The sequence below is a fragment of the Punica granatum genome, chromosome 1, assembly GCF_007655135.1.
Source record: "Punica granatum isolate Tunisia-2019 chromosome 1, ASM765513v2, whole genome shotgun sequence".
Lineage (NCBI taxonomy): Eukaryota > Viridiplantae > Streptophyta > Magnoliopsida > Myrtales > Lythraceae > Punica > Punica granatum.
In genome coordinates this window covers 14,413,060-14,434,524 of record NC_045127.1, presented here as the reverse complement: position 1 = coordinate 14,434,524, position 21,465 = coordinate 14,413,060, and the positions used below count along the sequence as shown (strand labels likewise).

The following is a 21,465-nucleotide window of genomic DNA, read 5'->3' as shown; positions in this document are numbered from 1 at the left end:
ATCGAAAGGGATGGAGCGGCCTTTCACGGGTGCACAGTTCCTCCTTTCAAGAGAACAGAAATGAAGCAGAGAGGCAGCCTGCGGCTTTGTTCATCTTTTTTGTTTTTTTTTGGCCCGTTGAGGATTTAATTTTGCTTTTTCCTTTTTTATATTTAAAGTAAATGTTCTCTGCCATTTTGTCTGGGGGAGGTCATATAACTTCTCAGACTCTTCTATGCGATTTTGTCCTCTAGTTGCAGAAGATAGAGTTGAGTGTTTACTCAACTCAAAAGGCCAACAGAGTGAAATGACATTGTAAGCTTGATTTTCAATGTACTATTATTACCTGTAGGCTGTACCCTTCCATTAAACTTTTTTTTTTTCGGTGAATTAAACTTTTTATTAATATTCATAGATTTTTCTCGTAATATTAAAAAAAAGAAAGAGAAAAAAAAAATCTATCATCGGCTCAGTTAATTATTGCTCTCGTTGTCCTTTGCTTCTTTCTTCTTCTACTTCAGTTCAGCTCACACTCTCCAGTCCCTACCCTATCTGCCTTCTCCATTAATTATTTCTTCTGCCATATTTCTTCTTTCTGCTCTCGGTGCGGTCGAAACCATTATTTGCCGATTAAACTGGAATAGAAGAGAAAGGAAATGGATCCTTCACCTCTTGTTGCTGAAGTTTTCAGGCTCACAGTAGAACCTGCATGCCGTCAACTTGGGTATATGCTTCGGTCCAAGACCCATGTTAATGAGCTCAAAGGCGGTGTTGGCAAGCTGGTGAATGCTAGAGAAAGGGTTCAGCATGCCGTTAATGAGGCTATTCTCAAAGGGGAGTGGATCGAAGGTGATGTTCAATCGTGGCTCAACAAGACTGATGAGCTCACGGAAAGTGCCAGGAAGGTGATCGCGGATGTTGAGAGCAAAAAGAGCTGCTTGCACTTCATTCCGAATCCGGTTGCCTGCCATCAACTGGGCAGGAAGGCAAGGAACGTCGCTGACGACATTCAAGAACACTGTGGGAAGGGGGAGAAGTTCAACCAGATCTCCTACCATGACGCACAAACCACAGAAGCTGCAGCAACCCTGCCTTCATCCTCTTCAGGGACGTCTGCCCAGCCCCCTGTTCTCCTCGATTCCAGGGCTTTGATCATGAGCAAGATCATGGAAGCTCTGACGGATAATAATGTCAGGAGGATCGGTGTCCACGGAATGGGTGGTGTTGGCAAGACCACCCTTCTGGATGAGGTCGAAAGGAAGGCCAAGGCGTCGAAAAGGTTTGATAAAGTCATAAGGAAGCTCATATCAAAGAACCCAAATGTTGGGGTAATCAGAGCGGAAATCAACCACATATTGGGCCAGCTGGACAAGAAAGATAATGGGGGAGGTTCTGGAAAGAAGAAGGCCTTCATTATCCTTGATGATCTATGGGAGGAGCATCACTTGACGCGGATCGAGATTGAAGATAATAGCTACCAGAATGTGGAAGTGAAGTTGCTGCTCACCTCCCGAAATGAAGATCTGCTGGCTGACAAAATGGATTGCCAACCAAACCTCCATCTTCCTCCCTTGGGTCCGGAGGAAACAGCAAAGTTGTTTGCCGCGATAGCAGGTGATGAATTTGGAGACCCTAAAACGGATACTCTGGCAGCTAAACTAGTCAAGATATGTGAAGGCTTGCCTATTCTAATCCTGCCGCTGGCAAGAATGTTGAAGAACAAGGCTCTCTCTACTTTGGAAGAAGCAGTCGAGCACATTAAGAAATCAGAAGCTGTTTACAGTACCCTGGAGTTGAGTTACCAGTCTTTAGAAGAAGAGAAGTACAAGGAGTTGTTCCTACTCTGCGGTCTCATGGGAAACCAGAACATCCCAGTACGCAACCTGCTCAAGCACAGTATAGGCTTGGGCTCATTTGATGGCACCAATGTCGTGGAAAGAGCCAGGAGAGAAATGGTTGAATCACTTCGGAAGCTTAAAGCCTCGTCACTGCTGCTCCAAGGTGATGACAACGATCATGTCAGAATCCACGACGTGGTTCGTGAATTTTCAACGAAAATCGCAAACAAAAATGACCGTCATTTGGTGTGTAGCGATGACAAGGATTTGCAAGTATGTCCAGCTGAAAGCCTAGAGAAAATAACAACAATCTCCCTGCCTAGGAGAGAAATGGTTGAATCACTTCGGATTCAAGCCTCGTCACTGCTGCTCCAAGGTGATGACAACGATCATGTCAAAATCCATGACGTGTTTCGTGAATTTTCTACGAAACTCGCAAACAAAGATGGCCGTCATTTGGTGTTCAGTGATGACAAGGATTTGCAAGTTGGTCCAGCTAAAAGCCCAGAGGAAATAACTACAATCTCCCTGCCTCATGTTGCCATTCAGACTCTTCGTCAGCACGTATCGAACTACCCAAACCTAACCACCTTTATTTCACATGCTGGAGATTACACCAATGCCCAAGGTATGTTCTCTGACACCCCGCTTGGAATCGATTCTTGGGAGAAATGCGTTGAATTCAATTGATTCCAATTCAATTCAATTCTAAATGAATTATGTTGTTTGGAATATCAATTAATTTACTTGAAATGAACGAAATGATCTTGTTTGAACATATTAGAATTGAAATGAATTATTTTGATAAACTTACTCCTTCCAATTGAGTTGAATTATTGCCAAATCTTGTTGATTTTGGCCCGATTTCAAATCCCTAGTGCAAATCTTGTACTTAAAAAAAAAAAGTTGTTCTACTATCATATTGACTCCAAATAACAGTATTCATCTAAATTCTTGTCAATTGAATTTTATTTTTGCATTTTCATGGATTCTAACAGACTCAAATAAAGAAATTTGTGTTCAAATAGCTTGAAAATGCAATCCTTCTATTCAGTTCATATTATATTAGAACAGTAATCATAATATCATATCAGTTCATCACAGGTTCAATCCAATTTTTTTCGGTCACATGGTTTTTTTCCGGTTACATATGCAAAAATATTTTTAAAATTATAAAGAAAGCAAATTCATCTAATGCTCCAGCTTGCAGTTTCCAAAGCAAACTGGTGTTCGATTTTGAAATTTGGGGGATCAGAGCAGTTGGATCATCGGCAGCTCCTACGGATCCATGGGATTGGAAAAATGGGCCTTTTTAGAGTTGGGCCCAACTAGGCTTCTTATTGGGCCTTTTACATGCCCATGTTGTAGACAGCCCGGCCCAGGTTTATCATGATCGGGCAGAAGCAGAGCAGACTGAATTTAACAAGTACCAATTTATACCCCAAACATTGATTTTTCCCCCCCCCCTCTGCAGCTACAACGTCTGTATTTGTTTAAAACAAGGCCACTATATTCTGTAAATTATCTTCACTATGCCTCTTCCATTTTTATTTAATATTATTTAATATGACGAAGAAGAAAATGGGGAGGGAGATATTTACCCAATTTTATGACGCTACATTCTAGAATGGGGATATCCATAGTCGATGAAAATGAGTATCCTATATATAGTTACTAGTTGCGGAGCCCAGTACTCGGGATAGAATGTGATGCATTTTTTCTTTTGTTTTTCAATTTTACTATATATTATGTGCATAATTTTGAACTGTTATAAAACGTAATTTATAATTAATAAAAATATATTATATAAGATACATTGGTCTAATTCATGTGCTCATGCTGCTATTTATAACTCACATGCAGGGGATGACTTCAATGCTCAAAATTCCATATCCAAAGGTACGAAGACACATGACTATGAAAGAATTCTTTTGATCTCGAAATTGTCAATTCACATATTACCAATATTCAGATTTTTTACATTATATTCTGCTATGTCTTCAATACATCTCGCAGGAAACCGTTTCGAAGTCCCAGATTCCTTTTTCGAAGGCATGAGGAAGCTTAGAGTCTTAGATATTAGGAGTGCAAACTTTACCTCCTTACCTTCATCAGTTCATTTGCTGCAAAATTTGACAACATTATGTCTGGACAATTGCGTCATAGAGGATATTAGCATCATTGGGAAGCTAAAGGGACTGCAAGTCCTCAGCTTCATGGGTTCTGAGATTGAGCATTTGCCAAAAGAGGTAGGAGAACTAACCAATCTGGTACTATTGGATTTGAGCAAATGCTCGAAGCTAAAAGTGATAGAACAAGGGGTAATGGAAAGACTGACCAAACTGGAGGATTTGTATCTCGAAGAAAGTTTCGACCAGTGGGAGGGTGAAGGAGATGCAGCGCAAGTTAATGCTAGGCTTGCTGAGTTAAACAACATGCCTTGGCTAAGGACACTAGATGTGCGTGTTTCTAATCCCAAGTTACTCCATCAGGACCTGCCGTTTGGAAAATTGGAAAGACATCGAATACTTGTTGGTGGTAAATGGGATTGGTCAGGCAGCTATGAAGAGCTACGGACCATGAAGCTTGAGGTGGTGAGATCAGATGTTCTGTCTCAACAATGGCTTCAGCTTAACCTGCAGAAGGTTCAAGATCTTCACCTGTATGGCATATCGGAAGGTACTTGTCTGAGCGTTCATGCGCTATGTGTAGAAGGTTTTATGCAACTAAAGCACCTTCGTGTTGAAAGTAGCACTGCCTTCCAGTACATAGTCTCCTCAGCAAAGTGGTTAGCTCATGATGCTTTTACAAGGTTAGAGTCCTTATTGGTTAAGCACCTGGACAATTTGGAGAAGATCTGTCACGGCCTTGTCACACCCCTTTCTTTTGGTAGACTGAAAGTGATAAAAGTCGAAAGGTGTGGCAAGTTGAAGAACATGTTCTCTCTTTCCTTAATGGAAAGCCTTTCGCAGCTCGAAGAGATTGATGTATATGATTGCAAGATGATGCAAGCGGTTGTTTTAGATGAGAGCAAAGATGATGACGATGAGGAGAAGGTAGCCAGTGGATGTTGGGAATGCTATAGCACGACAAAGAGTCTCTTCTGTGGTCCACGTATTGCAGGCCCTGAACTGCCCCAGGAGTCTGATCAGATAAGTAGAACCAAGAGGATACCTGCATTATTCACGAAACGGACAGAGGGTGGATACAAGGGAAAACGGGTTGTTGAGCTGGCAAATCTACGTCGTTTGACTCTGAGATTCTTACCAGAGATCACAACATTCTTCACCAGAGCAAATCCGCAGAAGCCCCAGGAGATAGCACGGGACATTTTCGTGGATGGCCAACAGGTAACTAAATTAACAGACCACCAATTTCTTCTTCTCGCGGTTGTGTGATCCTTATGCTGAAGAATAGATATCCTATTTTACATCATCTGTCTATATCTCCGCTACTACAAATTGGAGAAGAAAAAAGTTCTGTATAATACTCACTTTCGAAGACCACCCATTATATAGTAGAAAGATTGTAAAATGGCTGCGCATAAGTCAAATAAACGCCTAAAACTTTAAACAATTGCAACAGAGTAAAAAAAAAAAAAGGTCCCATGAGAAATTCCATAGAAAACCGTATCTTATAAGAAATTAGTTTCCAGATTAATTAATAAAAAACTAAAACTTTGAACGATTTCAACAAGGGAATCCTTGAGATACCTCTTATACTTTACGGGGAATTGGGATTTAACCTGTAACCTTAGGCAAGAAATCGGAAGTGTACGTGGCGGAAAATTTGAAAACTCTATGGGCGATTTTGCATGAATGATATATTCTGATAAATTATCGTCTTGGTTTTTGTCAGGTTTGGCTGCCCAAGTTGCAGAGTTTGAAAATTTATGAGCTTCCGAAATTGAAAGAGTTATTATCAAGGAGTGAGACTGAACCCTCAATGGGCTTGACGATGAGCAACTTACAGTCTCTGGAAGTCCGGTACTGTGATCAACTCTCGAAAGTTTTCGACTCCAATTTGTTGATGGAGCTGCGGAGTCTGGAATCATTAGAAATTACTAATTGTGATATGTTAACAGAAGTCTTCAATCTTGAAGGGATAAATACTAAGCGTGGGTCTAATGATGGTATCCTCCCTCAGCTGTGCAAGATCATGCTATTCTTGTTGCCGAAACTGAGTTGCATATGGAGCAAGTGTCCTCGAGGAGAAGTAGCGGCATTCCAAAACTTAAGGGAGTTGAAAGTAAGCCGTTGCGATGAGTTGAGATACTTGTTTACCCCATCGATGGCTAAAGCAACGGCGAAACTGACAGAATTAGATGTGGAACGCTGTGACAAGATGGAGGCGATCATAATGGACGAAGATCATGGGAAAATGGAAAGCGCGTCGTCATGCAATATAAAAGAATTCCCATCATTGAAGGTCTTGCTGATATTCGAGTGCTGCAAACTGAAGGAATTCTATTCGATTAAAGGGGACAGCAACCCAACCTTCAGATTCCCTTTGTGTTGTGGGGAGAAAGAGAGAGATCATCACCAGGTGGCGGTCAATTCAACAAAGACAGTCTTCTTCAATCGAATGGTATGCTGCCAGACTTTCTCTACGTGTGTACTTATTCTTAATATGTTTTCCTCCCTCCCATTTTTTAGTGCAATTATTTATTTATTTATTTGGGATAAGTATGCATGCGCAAATTAAGACATCGATCTCTATGATCTAATTATGGTTCAACGGACTACTGAGCAAGAATTAGTTGCAAACAATAAGCTGAAAATTCTTCACAGTCTCACCAAAAACGAAAAACCTCAATTGGCTTCTTTGTTTGGTTTGTAAAACCAATTTTAACTCTACTCCACTTTAACAACACAATTATTACCTTTTTCTTGTTTTAACAAATCAATTCAATTTTTAATACTAAATTCTCTCAACTATTAGTTACTTTTTCCACAATTTAACAACACGACTCTCTCAACTATTTATTATTTTTCACATTTTTTTATAATTCAACATCACACTCATTACAAACTAATAAAAATCAAAACTCAAATCAACTCAACTCTAAAACCAAACACAACAATAGTTCCATATACATAATAGCACATTGGCCCGTGCATACACAAGTCATCCTTTTGTTTTTATCTTTGGTAATTTGTTATTGAAGTTTTTCATTATTATATTCAATAATTCTAAAAAAAAATTTATCTTTGTTTTTAAAATTAGTTGTTATCAGCACATTGTGCTATAAATTGCTCGTCAATTTTTGTATAATTGAAAACAGATAATCAACACATATGACAACAAATGAATACAGATCTAGAAAGATATTTAAAACTATAAATTCTATCGCGTATATAAATATAAATATTACAAATTGTAAATGAAAGTCCAAGAATGAAAAATCGTGATGACAAATAAGTACTTATCTAGTCTTATGAGATAGCGTATATATTAAGAGACAACAATCATGCATCATATGCATACAGAGTTACGTATAATATATATATATATATATATATATATATATAGAGGTGACCAGAAAGAGCGAGAGATATCACAGAGATATAGAGGTTAAGGTGTATGAAATAGAATATCATGAGTAGAATGATGTTAAAAATGAATTTCCGTGTATTCTATTTATAATATATTTAGCACATTGAACTTAAAAAGAATATCGCATATTTTGAGGAATTCTTTTCAGTTATTGAAAATTCTATAATTACATATTATTATATACAAATAATATGAAAAAATATCTAGAATACATCAAAAATGTTACAAATAAAATATAATAAATATTCTAGAAGATCAATCAACGTGGAGTTGGGGATTTACGTTTTTCCTTACGTGGTGCAACCGCGTCTTACGCTTCGGTTTTATATATTATAATGATGCATATAGTTTCGACAGTTTCGATTTTTGCGATAGAATATTGCAGAGGAAGAATAATATCAGTAAAGCTAAGCATAAAGTTGATTGAGAATTGTAACAACCAAATTAATGATATAAAAAATAATATCAGAAATAAAAGAAATTTCTCATAATATCTAAAAATAAATACACATGAAAAGATAGTTCTAGATTAGGTTGAAGAGCTATTAAAATTAATATGCATTTCAACTAATTGAATGCATAATATAGTTTAAATGAAATATCCTCACCAGCTAAAGATTGTAAATTTGAAAGATGGCGATTATATATACAATTTTTAATAAAAAAAATGAAAAGAATATTTGATTTCGTTAGATATATCAATTAAATAATCTTGAATAAATTCTGCATTATAGTTAAAGATGTTCCCACAAACTATATATATGGAAACATAATTGAGGTGGGTCCAGTATGATAGTTTTAGAAATCCCAGAATACTAATTGAAATTGTCTCGAATCTTATTCTTTAACTTAATAATAATTGTTAACAACATATTATTTTTTTCTTTTAATACATATTTAAAAATAAGATTCGAATAAAATAGAATGCATTTTTAATTCTCTAATGCTTTGTTGTTAGTTATAGAATGTTTAATAAATAAAAAACTTTTGATTTTTCAGATTAAATAAATAATAATGATAAGATTATTATTTTAAATGAATAATATCTTATAAGATGGGAATACAACATAATATTCTATAATTTTTCTAAAAAGATTTTATTACATGAATAACATTTTATAGATATTTACTTTTTAATATTTTTAAATTTATATAGCTATTATTTAATAAGTCACATTTTTTTTTGTTTTCATTTTTAAATAAAATTTTTCTTTTTAAAATGTGGTTATCTCACCCCAAACAAACTTAATCTTTCCCAACTTTTTTTCTTTATGCTTTTCAAAATGTCGTAAAAAAAAATCAATAAAACATAATTTTCTTGCCGTGTATATAATGATTTTGATCAACTTTGGAACGTTTCGTATTTATCTACATAAAATACGTTTGGTTTTTAATTTTCAATTAATAAATCTTAAACTTTATGTTTTATTAATATTATTTTATAAATTACAAACTAAATCTTAAATATTTTCTGTTAAGATATGGTTGTTTATCTATAAAATATTTGAAATTTTTATGATGAAATGTTATTATATACTGAATGATTATCTAACAGATCTTGAATTTTTGAGCTTTTAATTTATATTATGATTGGAAGTTTTAAAAATTTCAGGAGAAAAGACACTTTTAGTCACTAATTTTGGTACTTACGCCACTTTCATTTGAAGCCTTTTTCTAGGTCAGTTTTGTCCTCAACCTTCCATATTTTTACCACTTTAGTCCTACTTTCACTTTTTCAATTGAATAAAAATTACTTTTAGAAAAAATAAAATATGAAAAACGAAAAAGAATAAGAAAGGGAAAATAAGTAAGATCAGTTCGGCTTCAAAGAATAGCCAGTGAGAGTGGGAGCGGAGGCATCAACCGATGGTCCTAACCCCACCTCCGAGGTCGTCGGAGCCTTCAAAATGTGCCACTTATCTCGGATGTGCAGGGGGCAGTATCGGTTGACGCGATTGTGCCTTGAATCGACCGAGGTTTCAAAGTTGAAAGCAGCAGCACATTGTTACCTAGAGAGGGTTGGTGGGTGAAGACGGGTGGGTACAGGTGGTTTTATAAAATATTTCGGTCCACGTTTAGTTTGGATTAGTTTTTTTAGAACAAAAGAACCACCCTAAAACCACTTGGAAATATGAAAACTGCCAGCCCATAGTTTCAACTCTTTCGGGGACTGAAAGGGGAATAATTATGAGACCAATTGAAGGAGTCATGAAAACGATCGGGAATTAAAAAAAAAAAAGATGACTTTTTTTCTTTCTTTTTCCCACATAACACTATAACATAATTATTTCTCAAAAAATTGAAAAATGTATCAATGATTTTTGTTGAAATATGTATAAACATGTAAATATAAATGAATTTTCGGATGGATACGGTTACCGCTGTGATTTTCGGTCGGTCCTCGTTACTTTTGGGTGGATTTTTCATGCCCTTAAAAACGACCCATAAAGGCCATTAGGTTTTTAGGGTTTGGTTTTTTCGGTTAGGATAGGTTTGGTTTTTTCAGGATTTTCGTTACACCCCTTAGTGGACCTGTCACCGCCCAAGATCCGGATCGCTGACGACCTCGGAGGCTACTAGTGACCATAAGTGTAGGGCTGGTGGCGGCTGTCAACCGTCCCCCCCCCCCCATAATCCACATCCTAGATGTTGCAGGCGACAACCACACCCACGCCCAAGGTTGTGGCTACCTCAGAGTCGCTGGTGGCCCTGGGCTTTGGGTGGTGACCCCGACGATAGCTCCACCTCTCCTCTCTGAGCATCAGCGTAGCTTTGCATTTTTTTCGTCGTAATTTTAAAGCAAACTTATGGCTACATCCTAAAAAAATAAACATTAAGGCCTCAGAGAGAGAAGTCATAAGATCTAGAATCCCCAGTATCTTTCTAAAGAAAAAAAATTTCAATTTAAAAATGGCACCCGAGAAACTTGGCTCTAGGAAGAAATTTTTTAATTTTCTAAGAAAATTTTTTGTATAGTAAAAGACTGCAAATATATATTTATATGTTCACTTAAATAGAATGAAATTGTTTTTCTAAGAATATCTGCTTCTCCACGATTCAAATTGTATATCGATTAGAAATAATTTTTTTTATTCTCGTGTTTTTCATTATCCAGATATTTCCTTTTCTATTTTTCCAATTTATGATTTTGTCTACTTACTTTTTTAATTATAAATTGAATTTATAATTTCATTTAATAACGATTTCCTCGTATTTTTTACTCTAGAGGTTATCGATGGTTGTATATACTTTTTTTTTTAGTTTTTAATTTATTTGTTATTAGTTCATGATTGCCAATATCGTTTGAAGGTCTTGTTGTTATCTACAATTATATAGTGAAAATACTTTACAAGTATGCTAAATATAATGAAACGTGCATTTATTTTCGCAAAATTTAACGTTCATTGGCGAATTGAATATTGATTTGTCCCTTCAAATGCGAATACTTTTATATACTGATAACTATAATGAGTTGCACATTCATGATGCTTTGTTTTGAATGATAAAGCCGAGTTAGATTGTGATACTATATATGTGACTTGATTAAAAAATTATCGTGTGTCAGTTAATATTTTGTTAAGATATTTGTCCATCCAATCCAAAAATTGGTTGTTCCTTTAAGGTTCTCCTCCCGAGGTTGATGGAGATGACGCTCTGCTTGGTAGGAGATTTCGAGAAGATATGGGACAATAATGAACTCCCTGAAACTGAAACATCATCTAATTTCAGCAAACTGGAGACCATCAGTGTTGGTGGATGCAAGAAGCTTCGCACTGTCTTTCCTTTAACTTCAACAGAGAAGAGGTGGCAGAATCTTAAAGAGGTCGATATAGGTCCTTGTGAATTTTTGGAATCTGTATTTGAAGTTGACGTCAACGGGCGGGAGCACTCAGATAAGAAAGAGAAGCGCACAGCAGCAATAATGCTCCCTGAATTGCAAAAATTGGATTTGTTTTGGCTGCCGAAACTAAAATGCGTTGTCTTCGACGAGAAGGTGTCCAAAACCAAAACTGTGGTGGGTTTTCCGAATCTCACAGGAATCACTGTGGTGGGGTGCGACTGTTTAACAGATCTCATCCCGCTCACAACAGCCACAACTCTTCTGAAACTGGAGACACTGAAAATAAAGGGATGCAAGGGCATGCGGGAGGTTGTTTCCCGAAGGGACGGCAAAGCAGATCAGATGGATGAAATCATCATTCCCCGTTTGCGGTCATTGGAGCTTTCTTCTCTTGAAAGCCTGGAGTATTTCTTCTATGGTAGTTCTCCTCCATTTCGATTTCCCTCCTTGAAAGATCTAGAAATAACTGGTTGTTCTGAGATGAAGGGGTTCATTGCTGAGCCTCCAAATGGGGGACCTCAACTTCAAGATGATGATGTTGCCTCCCAGGGACTTTTCAATGAGAAGGTACGGTAGGGTACGGTGTGCAGTATTTTCCTCATCATCTTCTTCCTCCCTTTCATTGATTGCTACGTATATGTATGAGCTGCAGATGCTGCAAAAGGTTTGTTGTTCTTTACCTCGCCATTGCTGATCTGAAATAATTAATTGTTCTGCACAGGTCTTTCTTCCAAATTTGGAGAAATTACAGATTATCGGCATCAAATTGAGAGCTTTATGGAAGAAACAACTTTCTCCGGGGACCTTCTGCAAATTAAAACATCTTAAGGTGGAGAGATGCACTGAGCTCCTCAGCATTGTTCCATCTTTTATGCGGAAGAGGCTGCGGAACCTGGAGTGCCTCAAAGTAGATGATTGCTCTTCATCAGAGTGTATATATGAGGGCTTGGATGCTGGAGATAGCAGCACGTCAGCCAGGATGAACCGTCAGACATACCCCGAAGATGAAGCGTATTTGGAGAAACTCCAAGGACTACATGTATTTGATTGTCTGAAGCTACGATATATAATTGGAAGCAGAGATGGAAAGTGCATACATGTGGCTCCCGGAATCGTAATACTTCCCAAGTTAACAACTCTTGAACTTAAGAAATTGCCAGCACTTTGTAAGTTCTGGCAGGGGAGCTTATGCACTTTAGAGTTGCCATCCTTGAATAAGTGGCTTGTCAGAGAGTGTGGAAGTCTAGAGGAGGCCGTGAGTGATGCTGTAGATATACTACCACAAGATTTAGACGACCAAATTGACGTCGTGATTCAGCAAAAGAGACTGCCGGTACGTTCTTATCCTAGCTTGCTGTATATTTACTAGCTCCCGACCCAAATCATGAAGCTTGCAAGGCTGTAAAACATCAATGCATGCAATTAATGTCAAAAGTCAATTTAAGCCTGTTTGGATGACAAATATATTGACTGGTACTAATTCTTGTTTTGGATTAAGTAACAAATGTTCAAAATATGAAACTTGCAAGAAGAGAAGGATGTGTACGTACTGCAGCTCACATGTTCTGCTGGACAGTGCCTTTTGGATCCCATTCACTGTGCTATGCCACCTGACTCTTGAATTAATTCGGAATACACTAGTTGATGGTGCCGTCATATGTACGTGACACCAGTCGGTAGATCTTTCATAATTGTATACCGATGTAGAGATTGGATGGTTAATGATATGTCTGTAGGCGGCTTCTCATTTGAAGGGAGTTTGCTTCAACAAACATATGGAAATTAATAATACTTTAAATGCTCAACTTTAACCTTTTTTTTTAATCGAACTTTATCTTCAAAGTTCAACAATTTATTCTCGTTTGTCCAACAGTTATTACTTTTTCTGTCAGAAAAAGTATTTTCAAATAAAAATAATTTTCAAATTTTAAAAAACAAATAATGGTGCGGGCAAGTCCGGTATTAGGAAGTCAAACACCAATCATTTCATTTTCTGTTTCCACTTTTTCTGTTTCAATGGGTGCCACGGTGACACCGTTTAGTATTTTAGTTCAATTAGTTAGTATTTATTATCAACAACTTAGTATTTTAATTTAAGTATTCAATATCGAACAAAAATACTAAATATTTGAACTAAAATACTAAACGTGTCGCCGTAACACCGAGTCATATTGGAATTTCCCCTGTTCCAAAGCACCTGCAAGAGAATACATACATATATACATATATACACACACATATGAGTGTGTACAAAGTCTGTGACCGGTAAATAAGTGTTCTTGAGTTACTGCCAAGGAATTGAATATTTACTAGTGATATATTCTCAGGCTGCAATACCCGACTTGCCGATTCTGGACTCTACGGATTGGAACGATGAGCTGATAGAGCACATATTGAGTGTTCGTCAATCTCATCTTGAAGTTTTGCATGGAGTACGATTTCTGGCGGTGGAAAAATTTGTTGTCAGATCTGCTATATATGCATCAAGTCTCGTCTTTAAACTGAAACTTGAGGAGCTCATACTTGCTGATGCTTCGCTGGAAGTTCTATTCACATGTGAAGTTGCTCCTTCAGCTCTTGTTAATAAGGACAACCCTCGGAATGTTGTTGCCGCACCACTAAGGAGATTGAAGCTGGTCCGATGTCCGGAGCTATTCAATATTTGGAAGGGAGACGAATTTACTTTCTCAAAACATTTAGAAACCCTTCGAGTGTCTGAATGTGCCAAATTGATCAGTTTGCTGCCACCCCTGACAACTTTTCAGAATTTGACATCTTTAGAGGTATCAAAATGCCATCGGTTGAAAGCTCTCTTGACAGTTTCAACAGTGAAGAGTCTCCCGAAGCTTGCAGAAATAAGTGTAGTAGAATGCGATGCCTTGACAGAAATAGTGGCTTGTGGCGAATCTGGCGATAGTGATGTACAAGAGGAGATTGCTTTTAGTCGACTGGAAGTACTGGAGCTTGACTGCTTGATGAGTATTAAGCACTTCTGTTCAGGAAGCCATGGACTCAAACTCCCATGGTTGACAAAATTAACCATGGTGGGATGTCCCGAGATGAAAATCTTCTGTCAAGGTGATATAAGCACGCCGAAGTTGCAGGACATAGAGTTAAGAGATCGTTGGAATAGAGCCGAAAGTTACAAACTGTACAGTGACCTTAACACAACAATGAAAAAGTTGTTCTCTGAAAAGACACTACTGTCCTCGATGCATTCATTAAAGATCTCTGAGTCCATCGAGTGGAAAGAGATATGGCTTGGCACTGGCAGTCTTCCTTCTGGGACTTTCGGAGCCTTGAGATCACTTACTATAGAGGATTGTGGGTTTTTGACGGTAGCAGCTGTTCCATCTCATATATCTCTCCTCTTCCAATGGCTTGAGAAATTGGAGATAAGAAACTGCGGTGCAGTACAAGAAGTGTTTGAACCTCCGAGGGCAGATGATGCAAAGGTATATTTCTCCTTGCTGGAGCTTCACTTGAGAGATCTTCTGAAGTTGAGGCTAATCTTCCCCAAAGATTTCCACAGAACTTTCAGCTTCGAACAACTTAACACTCTTCAAGTTCACAATTGCAGCTGCCTGTTAAACATACTGACGCCTAATATGGTGCCGCATCTTGAAAGCCTTCGCAAAATTAAAATCAAGGACTGCACAATGCTGGAGGAAATCATCACAAAAGAGAAGGAAGATGAGGAAATTCTGGAGAGTAAAATTTGGTTTCCTAATTTACAAGATATAGTCATCCACGGTTTGGCGGCATTGAAGAGCTTCTACCCCGGTGATTGCCGTCTAGAATTCCCATCCCTAGAAAAGATGACCATCAAGAACTGCCCCGAAATGGTCAGATTCGCACACCCAACTGCTTCAATTAGAGAGGATGATGACGTAAGCAACACAAGGGACGTTATTGATCAGGAAATTGCCTCCCAGCCTGCATTCTTCAGTGAGAAGGTCAGTTTTTTTTTTTTAAAGCCAAATAATCCTGATTATTAATTAATTATATATACGTACTGATTTTAATTGTTTCTCTTTTTGTAAATTACTAATTTCTTTTGTGTTAATTTAAAAAGGAAAGAAAAAAAGGTTATGGGAATGTTGGGAGGAGTTACTCCACCTTGGGTTGGGAAAGGCACGTTCGAGGAAATTATTTCTTGAAAACTATTTATATATATATATATATATATAATAGAGCGTCACTCGCACTATGCGTGGAATTAAAAGTAATTTTAATTTGAAAATTAAACCAACACATGCGAAATATTATCAAATGCTATAATTAACCTTGTCAAAATTATCGATTTTGAAAAGTTAGTAGAAAAAAAAAGGATATTTTTGTTTTAAGAGGATACACGTTAAGGAGATGATGAGATGATACATGTGAAAGAGGAGAGAGAATAGCAGGTGGAGTTGAAAGTGAGTAGTTAAAAAGAAATTTAAATTACATAATTACCCTTTAACTTTCATTTATTTAGTTATTGTCAATTAGTTTTATCATTTATTTATGGGTAGTTTTGAGAAAGGAAAGTTAGACAAACTAACTTCTTTCTGCAATTTGTAGTAGTAGATATATATAACTGAAATATTGATTTATTATATCTAATATTTATTTAAGGGTATTCTTATAGGCTATGTTTGGAGGTCAAATTAAGGATACAGATTAGGATGAGATGAGTATATAAATTTAAATCCCCATGGATATTTTATGTTCTAATCTAGCTTTTGGGGTATGTTTAGGTTTGGGATTGGAATATGAGATCAAAATGACAAATGTACCCTTAAATTATTTTTTCTAAAAAATTCTAAAAATGAAAAAGAAATTTATATTTTTTTTAAAAAGGTAAAGCGGTCGACTGTGTTGGGTAGTGGTAGCCCGATTCTAGCCATCGTGGCATCAGCAAAGTCGTCAGCGATCCTCTAGGTGTGCCAACGACCTCATTGGGGCGGCGATGGCCAGAATCAAGCCATCGCCGCACCTCTCCATGCTTACCCATGTTCAATGGCATTTTTCAAAAGATTAGAAAGAGAGTTAGGGGCATTTTCATCGTTTCATTAATAATTCTATCCCAATTCGGGTTTAATCCACCCCTCCCCCAAGGATTAGTTGCTTAATATTGTATCCAAACATATTCTAAACCCAATCTCAATCCCATCGCCACCAAATATCGGATTAAGATTTTTGAAATCCTCTCCTCCCTTTAATCCGATCTACTAAAAATATCATAAGTTTTAAAATGGTGTTCCTGTAAATTCGAGAACATCCACTAAGAAATTTTAAGCAGGTTAAGTGGGTGTAGCCGTATGAAATATATAATTTCTATAGTGCGTGTCTGTCTTCTTTCCGGATAGTGATAACGGGTATCAGCGAAGTATATTTTCTGTACTTTATGTTTTCTTTTTTTTTCAATTTTTTTTCTATAACTTATGAGGAAGTTACAGGTTATGAGGCAACGTTTTCAGATAGTGGTATTGGTTTCTTTTTCTTTTTACAGTTTTATTCTTTCTAATTAGTTTCTTCAAATTACTAGAGGATTTCTTGTAAATTCATACACTCTCTTTATCAGTATCAATACTGTAATAGGACAAGGAAAATAGTTTATCTAACTTTTCTTCTCCCAAAAATACCCCTATGAAAATATTATGATTAATTAATTACCACTAAGTTAAGGAAAGTTAGAGGTTAACTTTGTTAATTCCTATAATTAGCAACTACCGACTTCTCCACTTCTCTCTAAATTTTTCTCTACCTCTTCCCTTTTCTCTCTTTCATCTCTTCCCCACGTTCCCTCTCTATTCTCTATCCCCTCACCATTTTTAATAAATTTATCCTTTGATATTATTAGTAATTTACGTATGTTCAAAAATTATGAATACTTATATCTTAGGAAAGCTTTTAAAGAAATAATAAAAGTTATACCAAATAGTGGGTAGCGAAACTAAAAGCCTTCAGAGAATATAGTGCAAAAGGATCCGAGAAATCTCACAAAAAAATGTGAACTCGAAATATTTTAGTGTAAAAACAGCACGTAGTGCGGGCACACTTCTAGTAATACATACACTAGAGTGTCACCGCGTTACGCGCGTGATAAAATTCACGATCCATGTTACTCGTATCAAATTTTCAATTATTTTCATTTTTAGTTCTCTTTCAATAGGTCGATTTCAAAACAAAATAAAATTTAGGCTGCCAAAAGAATTGAAAGAAAGAGTGTCAGTTGAGAAGAAAATAGTAGGAGGTTACTTATGGGGGAAGCTGAGAGTGAAGGTCATTATACATTGAGATGGGGAACATGTCGAGGGCAATAATTTGCTAAAAAAAATTAATTGAATTGTTCTACATATATTTAAAGGTTTTTCATTAAATTCATTGAGGGTATTTTTATAAATTCACTTTAGGTAGGCTTTTTCGTTATCGATACATACTAGAGCTATACTCGCCCTACGTAATAATAATAATAATTAATTATTTTGTAATATATGAAATGATAATTGAGAAAAGTAATTCCTTAGCTAATTGGCCACTTTAATTAGCATTTAATTAAAAAAATTAATTATAATAAAACACAAGATAAATAATCAAACAAATTAATAGAAAAAAAATTGCTCGTCCATTTTTGAGAAAGAAAATCGGCGTGCAATTGAAGAGGTGAGGGAGAGACAGGAGAGGATGGGGAGAAAAATTGTCGGTATTTTTTAAAGTAAAATTTTATCGTTCTGCAATTCTGGAAAGAGAGATGTTCAATTTCATGTACTAAGATAGTGGGGTGGACTGTGCAGGTTTTATTCCCTGACTTGAAGGAATTGACACTTTCTGGCTTGGGTAATTTGAGCACTATATGGCATAACGAATTTAGTGGGGACTCATTTCGTCGATTGGAGGAAATCAATATTGAAAGTTGTGGAATGCTGCGGAAAGTGTTTCCACCAATCACTGTCCAAAGATGCATGTGCCTGAAGACGCTAATTGTAGCTGAATGCGATTCACTAGAAGTAGTATTCGATCTCGTGGGGCTGGCTGCCATGGTAGATAATGGTGATGAAATTCATGAAGACAATGAACAAGGTGAAGCCTCAAGAGTTGCATCGTTGGGAAAACTGGAGATATCACGACTGCCAAAGCTACGGAGTTTGTGGAATGTTGACAAAGAAGGATTTGTAAGCTTTGAAAACCTGAAGGAGGTACATGTGCGTGAATGCCCGAAACTCGTAAATCTTTTTCCGGTCTCTATAGCCAGAGGTCTTACGAGACTTGAGAGCCTGAATATAGAAGAATGTGGTTTAGAATGGATTGTTGCCAAAGGAGAAGAAGCAATTAGAAGGTTCGTGTTCCTGGAGGCTACCTTCTTGAAGCTTTGGAGGTTACCAAAGCTTGAGGGCTTCTATCCCCGAGTACATACTTCTGAATGGCCTATGCTAAAACAGATGGTGGTGCATGGATGCAACAAAGTAGAAGTGTTTGCTTCAGGGTGTGGGTGTCTTCATCAGACTAGTGCGGAAGGTCGTGAGTTTGCTGTCAAGCCACCGCTCTTCTCAGTTGACAAGGTAAGCTGGACATACTATGATATAGAAGAGGTGTGCAGGGTATTCCTCTGTGGAACCATTTGATCTTCATCACTCTTTTTTTTGCTTTAGGTTACAACGTTCATATTTACATGGGTACAATTATGTGGAACCATTTTGATCTTCACGTGTGAATTTATTGTTCTTTTGATGTTTTCCTATGACTCTTATAGAGAGACAACCCTTCCTTCTCTTCCGTATATGCTAACAATTCATTAATTTTATGCATCTGAAAGAATTATTAGAAGTTTGAAAATATAAATGCACTCCGATATATTTAGGATCTCTGTATTGATCTTGCCTATTGGTTGTAGCTTTGGATCGTGTGAGTTGCCAAACAAGCATCATTTGCTGCATCCTTTTTAATACAAGTTGATGTGTGACTTATTGATTCTGCTTGCCACTAGGATGCGTTCCCCAATTTACTTAGCTTGAGCATTGAAGCCATGGCAGAAATATGGCCTCACCAGTTCAGCAGGGAAATTTTTCCCAAGTTAAAGAATTTGAAGATAAACAACTCAAAGGATTTGGCAGCCGATCTCCCCGCTTATAGATTACAGAATTTGTGTAAACTTGTCCTAAGCAAATGTCATTTCAAAGATATTGAGTCGCATGAAGGATCTCCTGTCAAAGGTATAACAGGGCAGCACGTGCACCAAGTCCCAAATAATGGTGCTCTTCCACATTTGGGAGTCCTTCAAGTATCAGAGTGTTCAGGCTTAGCAAACTTGGATCAATTGCCACTGTCGTTCCAAAGCTTGATGGTTCTGAAAGTATCGGCTTGTCATGAATTGCTGTGTCTAATGTCATCTGCAAAGGCAAAAAGCCTCATCCGACTTACTCATATGACCATAGAGAATTGCAGAGTTATGGAGGAGGTGGTTGCAAATGAAGGTTATGTGGAAACAAATGATGAGATTACTTTTGAGCAGTTACAGAAGTTGACTTTAAGTTCATTATCAGAACTCTCCAGCTTCTCCAGAGGAAATTTCAATGTCAAATTCCCGTCCCTTTGGAAAGTGTCTCTGAGTGAATGCCCCAAGATGGAGCTTTTCTTCCATGGAACCTTAAGCACGCCTATGCTAGAGATATTTCAGATATCAGGGAAAGCCATCTTTCTTCATGATCACAACCTTAATGCAGCAATGCTGGAGAGATCTCAAGCAACAGTATGCATATTCATCAAGATTTTCTTACTTGTCAATGACTTTTTTTCTTTTCCCCTGCCGTTTGATATATAATCGTCATAATTATCATGCAGGGTGGTCAACTCAAAAGACAGAGCGAGGTGGAGCAACATCACGGTATGTCATATGTGATTTTGGAAGGTCTCAGAAAATAGAATAAATGGGAAGGCGACCAAATACTGCTTTTCGAATTTATTACTGGTAAATTGAAATTATGATAAAAATCCTTTGCTTCATAAACAAAATGGACAAGCACAACAATTCACGTCTTTCTTTGGAATAATGTACATATCAAGACGGTGTCCCTCAAATGGTTTATTAACATGGAACTATTTGTAAATTTTAATTTCGTAGTAGTCTCGGTTGAAAATGGTTTTATATACGCATCTTTGTATAGTCTACAAGTTCGTTCTTACTGTCTGAGATTGCAGAGAATTCTTGGGCAGGCACATCATCAGACAGTGAATTGTCTTCTTTAATGTAGGTTGGTATTCTTTCTTCTTTGTTATGCTTTCAAGCTTTGTTTTCGTGGATTCATCATGGGTGAGCGCCTTGGTTAGCAAAAATGATCTGTTATCTGAAATAGCTGAAGAGATATCTAAAAGCGCAAGCTATAAACCTATGTGTTCCTTTACTTTGAAGGTGCTCTACTCATAAATAAGCAAGAGCTTTGTAGTTTGGATGGGATACCGCTGTCAGAAAATAAGCAGCGGTGGATTGATCAGGTAAGTTTGTTGGAAACACGAGTAACAGTCAACAGATGATAGATCCCGACCGCGCCGCTTCATTTCCCATGGCTCTGCGGATGGAATGCTGGAGGAATTTACTAGAGAAAATAGATCTCGCGGATTGGACTCTTTTCCGCATATCCTTCTTCTTTCATTAAAAGGTACAGTCTTGTCAAGCCTCTATTGACATTGATGAGTTTCTATTCCTTATAAATTCTTTAAAGGAATGTCTTCCCCCTTGACAATGGCAGCCCTTGTCAAGTAGAGCTCCTTTTTCTTTTTTTTTTTTGGGTTCTGCAAGAACTTAAAAGTTCGTAACTCTGCAGCATCTTTGCACATATATACAATAGTCTCTCTCATGCAACGATTTCATTTTTACCCCCTCTTCGTACTTTATAGTTCTCTATATAATTCCTGCTCTTGTATTCATTTTTTTCAGCTTCTGCAATAGTGATTCCATTGGTACAGTGCAACGGATTTGTTAGAAGAAGTGCTTCCAACCTTTCGCGCTCAGAGGTTCAGAGGAAGGGGATGAAGCTGATACTATATCAAGTCATGTCAAAGTCGAACTGAAAGGATTATGTTGGCAGAACATTTAAGCTAAATATACATTGACTCATTTAGATGGCAGACCAAACATTGGACCCTTTAATTAACTGTGCTGAGAATCAATTCCTGAAAGATTGATGTCAATCAGTTCATTTCAATTCAATAACGTTTGATTCCATTCAATCATCAATGAATTATGTTTGGAAAATTAAGAAATTAAACTAA

General features: G+C 37.0%; 1 protein-coding gene across 3 annotated transcripts; it reads left to right on the top strand.

Moving 5' to 3' along the window:
* The first annotated feature begins 482 nt into the window (after positions 1-482).
* On the top strand, positions 483-21,384 carry LOC116192285. Of its 3 annotated transcripts, none has more exons than XM_031520794.1 (13): positions 483-2,445; positions 3,681-3,716; positions 3,834-5,167; positions 5,676-6,404; positions 10,996-11,781; positions 11,936-12,547; positions 13,542-15,170; positions 17,994-18,758; positions 19,184-19,945; positions 20,038-20,080; positions 20,410-20,447; positions 20,606-20,852; positions 21,131-21,384. In XM_031520794.1, exons 1-11 carry the CDS (start codon positions 636-638, stop codon positions 20,445-20,447), a joined length of 8,544 nt encoding a protein of 2,847 aa, XP_031376654.1. In that variant the 5' UTR covers positions 483-635; the 3' UTR covers positions 20,606-20,852; positions 21,131-21,384. The 3 variants fall into 3 exon arrangements, with proteins under 3 accessions (XP_031376654.1, XP_031376653.1, XP_031376651.1); XM_031520793.1 differs by having other exon boundaries at positions 20,395-20,447; XM_031520791.1 differs by lacking the exon at positions 20,410-20,447.
* The last annotated feature ends 81 nt before the right edge of the window (positions 21,385-21,465 follow it).